Source organism: Dipteris shenzhenensis, chromosome 30 (assembly GCF_047967505.1).
Source record: "Dipteris shenzhenensis isolate YYH24624 ecotype China chromosome 30, Dip_SZ_1.0, whole genome shotgun sequence".
Lineage (NCBI taxonomy): Eukaryota > Viridiplantae > Streptophyta > Polypodiopsida > Gleicheniales > Dipteridaceae > Dipteris > Dipteris shenzhenensis.
This window is the reverse complement of record NC_141625.1, coordinates 42302874-42313019: the sequence shown is the minus strand read 5'-3', so window position 1 is coordinate 42313019 and position 10146 is coordinate 42302874. Positions and strand designations below refer to the sequence as shown.

The 10146-nt window shown below is 43.4% G+C and overlaps 1 protein-coding gene across 4 annotated transcripts in view; it reads left to right on the top strand.

Annotated features, from left to right (window-relative positions):
- The first annotated feature begins 6409 nt into the window (after window positions 1-6409).
- The window catches only part of LOC147882150 (LOW protein: ammonium transporter 1-like protein), a 110240-nt gene continuing 106503 nt past the window's right edge, over window positions 6410-10146 (top strand). For all 4 annotated transcript variants that reach the window (XR_015543978.1, XM_087402105.1, XM_087402107.1 and 1 more), the window contains exons 1-4: window positions 6410-6708; window positions 6802-6861; window positions 6946-6993; window positions 7138-7267. Coding sequence is in view for 3 of the 4 variants with exons in the window: in XM_087402105.1 (XP_087258231.1) it covers window positions 6433-6708; window positions 6802-6861; window positions 6946-6993; window positions 7138-7267 (514 nt within the window). In the remaining variant the exon portion in view is untranslated. The remainder of the gene's footprint in view (window positions 6709-6801; window positions 6862-6945; window positions 6994-7137; window positions 7268-10146) is intronic.

Sequence of the window (10146 nt, the reverse complement as noted above, 5' to 3'; positions counted from 1 at the left end):
TAGTACAAATTCCAATATTGAACATGAGACCAAGGAATATAGATTTATAATGAGACCGTTAAAGCATTACAAGTGCTATATTGCAAGTGAGGCCTAATCCTGAAGAGTATAGGATGTAATAATCTATTTAAAAACATCAATATTGTATTCTACACATACATGCAACCAAGTAATCATTCAAAAGTACACTACATGAGCTTCTCCTCAACCCAAGGACACACCTAATTGAGACTGTAGGTATGGTTTAAGGGGCCTCCAATGTTGTGCTAAAATTATGCACACCCATTCGAGCGCACGCTCCATCTTTTTCTTGATCATTTGAATCCAAAATGGATTGAAAATTTGGAATCCAAACTAGTGGGACTACTACATGGTCGTATTAAAACATTAATAGTTGGGGATATTAGTATCTAGATTCACCCTAGAATGGAAAATGTGCAATTTGTGCATGTGAAAGATCTTTAATAAATCCAACACTATTTCCAATTTTGAACTGGTTCTTTTTCCATTAACTTATTTGCTATATGGCTCATAATCATGCCAAAGTTCCTTGCATTTCATCATATATAACATCAAACCCGATAGCTTTCCCTTTGGCCTATTTGTTTTTCGAAGCAATTTGGGTGACATTGCACTTGCTTGAGGGCAACTGGTATATCCAATTTTGTTGACATGTATTGCTATAGGGGGAAATCATGATGGCTGAAAATTTTGCTATCCCCGTGCACTTTCAAAGAGTTTCACCTCAAGTCCTGCAAATCTTTGAATATGAAAGTACAGCCTCTTGTTGTCGCCCTGTAAAGTACATGTTCCTCCTTCCACCCTGCAACTTGTCCTATGTAGAGTCAGCTCAATGTGACCTCATTCTTTTGGTTTGGCATTATCTTATTTACTCAAGTAAGTGATCTTCTATTCTTTGGTTATCTCACAAGCTAGCTGGTCTCTATTCTAGTGGCGATTTGTTGATCATCTCTATGGCATCAATGGCAAGATACAACTCATCGTGGCTTGCAAGAGACCCAAACAGAGGTTGCAAGATAGGAAAGCTAAAAAGCTTGGTCAAGGCACAAGGAACAGATTGCACGGCAAGGATCGAAATGGCAACAAAAGAAACTTTTGTGATGTTTGTGAGGTAGAAACAATGAGAAGAAAGAAGACTCCTTGCAGAGCAGTAGCTGAAAGCGGTTGCAGATGCATGCATTTGATCATTGCCATTGGAGCGAAAAATATGAGCTATGGTCTCGCATTTGGTGGGAGCATTTGAGATAGCAACATTAGGTCATTCAAGTGAATACCAGTCTCGAATCTTCACAAGCTTACGGCTACGCCCCAAAAATTATTAGAGTGACAACCCTACCAACACCTCAGGAGATACATGTCCAAGAGACAATGCTCTCTAACATGAGAAATGGCCTACAAAAAGTGAAAGGGGTATACAACTTAGATCAGCCACTACCTACAAAGAGGGCTATGTTGGTATCATCTGAAACAAATGAGAAATGTCTTGGGCAAACAATGTCAAAGATATTGTCAATCAGAAGGACCAACATGGCTCTAGCGGTTCGACATAGAGTGGAAGTAATGCGGGATCATCTAATTTGAGAAGTCTTTGGGCTTCAATAGAATGCAAGAAAAGGAGAGAGAGCCTAAGTGTGGAAGTTATTGATCAAGTGACAACGTTTTGACACAAGAATATGAGAGTTTCTCCAAATAATAATGACATTTACAAAAAGCAGACGGGATGCAAGCAGTGGGACAAGCACATCATACACGTGCTTGTGATACAACATAGGTTAGTGGTTGCCTAAACCAGCATGGTGGTTGTCTATGAATGAGTTTTGGAAAAGTTTAATTGTTTAACTTAATTTCTAAAAGTCAAACAGGAGTTATGTGATTGTCATGAACCAACGTGGTTAAACAAAAAATTTTGGAGAAGCAACAACACTAACAACTGTGTGACAATGATATGACTCATGTCCTCTCTCTCTCTCTCTCTCTCTCTCTCTCTCTCTCTCTCTCTCTATCTATATATATATATATATATAGACTATGTGTAACTATATGTGCGTGTATGCGAGAGAGAGAGAGAGAGAGTTCTTCTCTGTGTGTTTTGACACATGTCACCACGACACTATCACTCCAAGGCCCATGCATTGTGTGGTCAGCGTGGACGTGGCACGTGGAGATCTCCTGAGTCAGCTCATCAGTGTTGCTTTCAGCCTCGCGCCACATGAACAAAAATCCTCTCTGTCCTCCATCAATAGGAATCCCTCCTTCCGCCACCACGTGGCTCTCTGAGCTCTCCCTCCACTCCACCTTCTTTCACCATGTGGCTCTCCTAGCTCTTCCTCCACTCGACCTCCTATTGCCACATGGAGCCCTCCTTTGCTAAGAACTAGAAACCTTTCCTTAAGAAGTAATATGATGCTAGAAAGAATGGGTAGTATCTCGATCGAATGAAATAGACTCGCAAAGGGGCTTTTCTTGCCACTTGATCCGTGTTTGTCAAGATTGAAGTCTCCGTCCCTCAATCTGCATCCATTGCATCCATGGTCATCTTCTTCAAGAACACACCCAAGGCATAAGGAAATATAGACGTACATGTATAAATCGACGGCAGGTAATAAGAGGGGATTAGCGCGAGATTAAGGGTGAATCATATCTTTGTCTACTTGTAGAATAGGCTCGGCCTTTGTCTTCATTATGTGTTGTGTTTTCGACATCTCCTTCTTGCTTTGCCCTCCCTATCCTTTACTACTTCCCCCTCCCTCCCTCTTAATCTTTACCTTCGATGTTAACTGAACTTCACCCTTGTTCCCCTTCATCAATCCATGCACCTTTGTCACATTGATGATCGTTCACGTCACCATTTGCAACCGTAGCCATAGGACATTTTCGGTCAAGCACTCCCCTTGGCTCCCTTCTCTTGGAGCTTCTCGTTGCTCCAGCTTACAACATTTTACCTTGAGTAGTATTTCATTGCCGAGCAGCTACTCTTAGACCTTGCTACAATGACTTCAATGCTTTATCTTTGGACTAATGGATTGATGGGTGGTGTTCCCACAACCTTGGCAAACTTCTTTGCTTTGGAGGTGTTAAGCTCGCTTTTGGCATTTTTTTCACTATATGGCAATCAGCTCGATGGATGGATTCCTCCACAAATTGGCAAGCTTTGAAGCTTGTATACTATAAGTGTTGAGCATAATAGACTTATAGGCAGTTTTCCAGTGACCTACACAGCTCTTGAAATTGTTTATTGGTTCTAATACCACCAAGCTGCAGCCCAAGATGAAATAGAATAGAACAATAGAAGATACTTGCCTTAATTATCTTTTTGCCATGTGGTTCTATGTCCATGTGTTTTCGACTATGAGCTTTCAAGCTTTGTTACCATTTGGTTGTGTCCCCCATCAATGACCTCACCTTCCATCAAAAGGCCAAATTTTAGTATGGCCTTCTATTAGCCTCTAATATCGCAAAATATATATCTATTTTTTAAGATTGTTTGAAGATGGAATAGGGAAGGGCCATAAAGAGGCTCTTCCGAGGAGGAAGCCGGCTAGATTTTGGCAACCTGCTGTATGCCGTGAGCCAAAATCTGCCCAGATTCCGATGTGGAGGGCTGACACATGGCCTTTATTGGTTGTCAAGGGAGCTGGGGAGGCGAGGAGTGTGACATGTGGCAAAGAAGTTTGCCAGATTTTTTAGAGTGGCGTCGGATTTTTCAAGGGAGATTCTAACTTTTAAGGGGTCTTGATCTAACGGGACATATTTAATCTATGCCGACGCATGACCTAGGGCAAGAGAGTGCTATATTTTGAGCCTTCAAGGCATTCTACTCCTACCACTCCGGCTACGTGTTGCCATGTGTCACAATCGGTTGAAGACATATTAATGAGTAAATTCTACATACTTGCACGGCTTCATAGGGTTCAAAAATCATTTATGTGGCAAGACATGCACATTTTCCTCATTTCTGACCATGGATGGTGCATCACTACTAAAACATTGTGCATCGCTATGCTTATGTCATACCTGTATGTGTTCGATGGTAATGAAACTTTTAAAAGACCTTAAATGATTAATTACCCTATACTCAACAAACCTCTTTAGGATTTGGCATCATTTGTATGGTGTGATGTGCACATTTTATTATTGTAGACTATGCATTATCCATGCTTATACCATATATGCATGCATGTACTTGGGCTTGAAATTTTGCTACATCTTTCAAGGAGAATGTCCCTTATAATCTCAAGTTTTATAAGGATTGTAATCCATTTGTACAGCAGGACATATGAAACTTTGCAAATAGCTTTAAATGAGTGAGGCCCTTATACTCACAAAGATTCATAATGATCTGACATCATTTTTATGGCGCGAGATGCACATTTTTCTCGTTTGCAACCATGCATTTTGTGTGATTCATGATTATAAAAAAACATCGTGACTCAACATACTTATAAGCTACATATATGTATGGTATGGTCGTAAAACCCTATAGAGACCTTTTAATGAGTAAGGCTCTCATACTAGCAAAGTTTCACAAGGATCAAACACCATTGTATGGTGATACATGCACATTTTCTCATTCTTGAGCATGCATAGTGCATAATTGCCAAAAAATTATGCATTAGGATGCTTATACCATAAGTATGTGTGTTTGATGGTCACTAAACTTTGCATGGAAAATGTTTGGGGCATGCATACTTGATCATTTTGGACCATGCATGGTGCCAAAAAATTGTGCATCAGTACGCTTATACCATAGGTGCATGTATTCAAACGATAGTCATGAAATTACAAATACCATAGATGTTTGCATCCAATTCTTACGAAATTTTGCAAAGACCAAATAATAGAAATTTGCATGTCATGACATATGAAAATCCATTACATTCAAAAATAAGAAGTGTAAGAAAACCTGCCAAATCAAGAGGTAGGATTGCATGGTTCTCTATTTGTGAGAACATAGGTACCCTTTATGTGAATGGAATTTTGCTTCTCAAGTTTAATAAACCTTCGAGGAATCACCAGAGTATACAAGTTGATAGGTCACAATGCATTGTGCTATGCTGTGCTATGTAATGGAGGTGATCAATTCCTAGATAACTTATTTAGGCACTTTCATGTGGGCATTTGATCAATTTCTTAATGTAAGAATGTGTCTATGATGCTAAGAATTCTTGAGGAGTTTACACAAAATGAGTCTCCATTCTACAAAAGTAAGGGCCAAGATCATTGCTACACATAACTTATCTACACCTTAGAGAAACAAAGCGTTGAATGCATGGTTAATAATCTCATTACATGATGATTTGGTACTAATGCTAGCATTTTGAATAGTCTATCCTTTTGTTTTTTTAGGCAAAAAATTTGCTGACCATATTAATAATATAAAAAAGGTGTTACAATGAAGCTTCTGATCTCTTAACAAGATCCTTCCTTTGAGGAATATACAAAAACTTGTATTTCCTAACCTTAGCCTTTAAGCCTTCCACTCTAGGCTAAATGCCTCGCCCTCTTGGGTCTAGGTAGCTATTGGCAACCCATGGTTAGCTAGAGATGTCTTACATCTACTAATGGTTGCATTGATTGCCAATTTCCCAAAAGCTAACCAACATGGCGATTCAAATTAATATATGAATCAACCTAGTAGAGGTGACACATATTTTGAGACCTCTCATGAATGATATCGATGAGTCGTTTTCCTTGCACACCAACTTGAAACAACTACAATACATTTTAAGCACACATCACATGGAATCGCCCACATCATTTCTCCTCTATGAATACGTGGTATGTTTGCTTGCAAAGCTGCCATCATGTCCATGGTGGTGAGAAGGAAAAGGGCTTATGAGCTCACACTTGCATGGGAAGAGTGAGGTGAAGAGGCCTATGCTCGTGGATCTACATGAAGGAGTAGGGATGCGGCTCACCATTTTTCCCTTAGTGAAAGGAAGACTTCAACAAGTTTATGACCATCATATGCTGAGGGAGGCTGCCGTAACCACACGACAAGTTTGATGGAAATAGTTGTGTGTCCCTCTTCTTCCACCAAAGCCACTTGCCATCCTCAAAAGCCTCAACAACTGCGTTTCCTCTTGGATGAGTTATGACTTCGTTAATAGTTTATATCTTCGCTGATTGGTCAATTGGCTAGACGAGGCTCTTCGAGCTCGGCTAGAGAGCATCTTGTATGGTGAGAAATATATGAGTAGACCACTTTCAATAAAAAATAGTTTATATCTTCGCTGAGTGTGTCTCTTGCGCGGCTTTCAACTCAAATTACCATTACGAAATCTAACGGCTGAGATGCATTTTCAGCTGACAAGAGCGTTTGAGGGACACGTCTAGGGACGCCACGTGGCAAATTGGCCAAGCCTCAAAAGTTTTGGAGTCTGGACTGTAAGCTTTGGAAGTGAGAGAGAGATGGATAAGGTGGTGATGATGAAAGCATGTCTTCCACCTGCGCTTTCCCCACCCTCTGCCCCTGTATGGTTCCAGGGAGGCACGAAGCGGGTATTGCCAAGCCATTCCTGTTTTCCTACGAGTTGCTCATCGTCTCGCTCAATCGGCTACGCAAATCGTATCTTGTATTCTACCATCATGCGCGCAGGAACGGCCGATGGAAAATTGGTGGCGGATCAGAGCTCGCAACCGGAGGACGCCGAGCAGCAGTTACAGCAGTGCCTGCAAGTCCTGGCTGTATGTTCTCGGTTGCTGTACAGTTTTCCGGCCGTTGCCTCTCCATCGATTGTTGTCTGACGAGTAGAGACTCGTCCTCTGCTCATCTTGCAGGAAAGTATGGTTTTACCGGTCGATTATCTGACTCAACTTCCTAAGGACTTGCGAAGTGACGTAAGTCAGTCTATTTCCTCTCTAATGTTTTTATTATAGACCTGTCCAGCACACTGATGGAGTATTTTTGGTGGATTTCACCAGCTGAGGGAGGCAGCATTTGCTCTGTCTAGCGGGCCAGTACAACGGCAGGTTATTTGCCAGTTTTAGGAATGTACCCGGCCTTGTTTATATGTGCGTTCAAGCAATGCTAAAAATTGAAAATGAAGAGTTTTTGCTAATATGAAGGCATGTTTCTTAAAATCCTCTTCCTGATGCTCTTGTCTTTTCTATTAGTGTGGAGAGCTAGCAGGGGAGATCCTGATACAACTGTCGCAGGCGTGGGAGAAGGGAGATACACAGGCGGTAGCTTCAGCTGCAGAACAACTTTCCAGAGTCTTACCTCCAGATTTTACCTCAAGGGCTGGTAATTCGCCTGCACTCCCTCTTTAAACTCATTAGTACAAGGGATTAGAGTAATTTCAAACAAGACAATATGCCTTGTCTTTCTCGAGCAACTTTAAAAGAAGGCCACTGGTTTGATTGCTGCCTGTAGATGCGTTTTTAATTGCAATGACAATCGTATCCAAGAGATAAGAAAGGAGGTAGTGCAAGCCTTGATTTCATTATGAATGTACAACGAGATTGTTAAGATGCCCCATCACGAGTGGATAATTTGATTCCACAAGGGGAATTTATTGAGATAGTAAAGGTTAGCAGGAGTGGAGCACGTCGTCTCATTTGACTCAACCCGGGATAGATACTGAAATGAGAGATCCACAGGTTGAGAGCTCTGATACCTTTCATCAAACAGCCAGATGAGGAAAAAGATGTCAAGGGGATAACAAGACGCTGCCATTAGATCTAACAAGGATATTGCTAAAGGCCTGAAACGCTTAGCAAATGGGATGCTCTTGAGTTGGCTGCCTTACCATTCAGGTTATTAACAGCCTCTCTTTCAAGGCCTTTTCAATCAGGCAATGAAGGAGGCTTCCCCAAGGTTGGAAAAATGAGTGATGAACTATGGTTTTATTTTATAAAGTTGCCCTTTGGGTAAGTGGTAGTTAAAATTTAAAAAGGTCCCGAGTTGTAGGTGGACATTAGGGTCCAAAGGATCACATGTTTTGGCTTTTGAGTCATAATATGGTGAACTATTATTAAGGGGATACATGAATGGCATGTTTCAACACGTACCTCTCTAGGTTTGAAGGGGCTTACTACCTCACATACTCTAGGGTATCCAATCAAGTGAGACCTCTAACCTATGCATGTGATCTAATGCAGTGTGTGCCACAGACCCTGGCCTTTCAATGGATCAAGGCTTGTCTTCTCCCTCTAGCTTCTTCACTGGTAGGCCTTTATGTTCTTTCATCGCGAGATGAGTGTAAGACCCGTGAAGATCCAATCTTTTAAGCAGTCTTCTAGCTTCAAAGCACACATTTGAGCAAGGATACTAGAGCCCTTCTTATTAAGGCTCAAAGGAAGGAGAGAACGAGATGCAACACAACAGCTCTGAAGAGCAATTGAGCTCCAACAAAGCTGCTCTTCGAAAAATAGGGTAGAGGCGGTCCTTCAAGATCCAACTCCAGTTCACAAGAGTAGAGCACTGCAGGCTCTCCCTGCTTCGCTGCTGCTGCTCCCCTCCTCGCTTCAACCCCCTGCCTCACTCTCCTCGCCTCCCCCTCACCCTCCCTCCTTGCTGGACGCCTCTCCCAGCCTTGATTCCTTTCCCCCCTCCTAGCCTCGTGGGCGGCGCCCGCCCCTTTGGCGCAGCGTGTTCTCCTCCTGCAGCCAGCACAAGCCTTGGCAGCATGCTCTGCCTTGTGTGTGACGGCTGGGAGGGTGCAAGTCCCCCCCCGGCGGAGCTCTTGGCCATGGTGGGGCTTTGCCCTTGGGCAGCGTGGCCAAAGCTTAGGCCACCCCCAAGTCAGCGGGATACCCTTGGGAGCGTCTTCTTAGGCTTCCCCCAGGTCGCCCCTCAGTGGCGACCTTTGCAGCAGGGCAGCACACATTCACTGCGGTTTTTGGAGGCATTTGGTGCCATCCTGGTTGGCTTGTGGGGCGGGTGTCTTCAACGAAGATCCCTGCCTTGGGAAGGCCGGTGGTAGAAGACTTTCCGGCCCTTTGTGAACCCTTTGGAGGTGCTCCTGAAGCTTCAAGGCATCTTCTCTTTTTGCTTTCCTCGCTGGCGCTTCTTTCATCCGTGAGAGCAGCCCACAACTAGCCCCCTCTCTCGGTTGGCGGTGGTACCTTTTGAAGCTTTTGATCAAGGTTTTTTGAAGGCCCATGCCTTCGTACCCTTGTTGGAAGCTCCCTTTTTTGCTGGTTTTTTTGGGGCAGCTTTGGGGTTGTCAAATGGGCTTCAATCCTCTCGTAGCCCCCCCTCTTTTTCCTTTCCTTCCTCCTTGTAGCACAGCGTTTGTGTTTGCTTTTGAAGAACGAATTTTCGTGGTGACCGTTAATTTGGCTAGAAGGGCTCACATGGCAGCACCCTCGACTCTCAAAGCTGTTAAGGTTCTTCTCTCTCCAAAGGATGATTAGGTGAAGAAAGCCATATAGTAATTACAGGACATGGCAGTGGTAGGCTGGATAGTTGGCCTCATGCCAAACAGGAGCTAGGTTCGTGATTGGATCCAAGCGAGCTTAGGATTGGATGGGGACCACATTCAGGAGGCCACCATCTATGGCAGATGGTTTTCCTTCTCCATATGAGCTCGCCTTACACTACTCGGTCATTGGTGGAGCATAGCCTAATCCTTTTGGGCCCGCATCTTGTTTACCTTATCCCTTGGTACCTGGGTTTCATGGTTGATGATATGGAGTTGACCCATCACTTACCTCACTTCCCTGTGACACTTCGATTCCTGGGGCTCCCTAAGGAGTATATGTCTATTCTCCACTCCATTGGGGGAGCCTTTGGTAGGGTGTTGGAGTTGCCTCCTCAGACGGCCACTTGACGGTTGCAGATGATGGGCTTTCCAAGCTCAGGTTGACTGTGGAGTGTTTGGAGACTCTCTCGGAGGAGATCCTTTTAGAGTCACTAGATGGTGGTGAGTTCGGACAGTGGATAGAGATTTGAGGTTTGCCAGGTTAGTGTTAATGGTGGTGTAGGCAGATGGGACACCTGACCAGGGATTGTAGGAGAGGTCAGAGTAAGGATGCCCCGCAGTTGCGCCGTGAGGAGCGGACACCTCACCCAAAGGAAACGCAGCATGGAATAGGTCAGCAGATGGAGCAAGCTCCTTCTCACAAGAGAGCTTTGTTTCCTTAAGTCCCTTCTCCATGAGCTGGACACTAGTGAGTTGG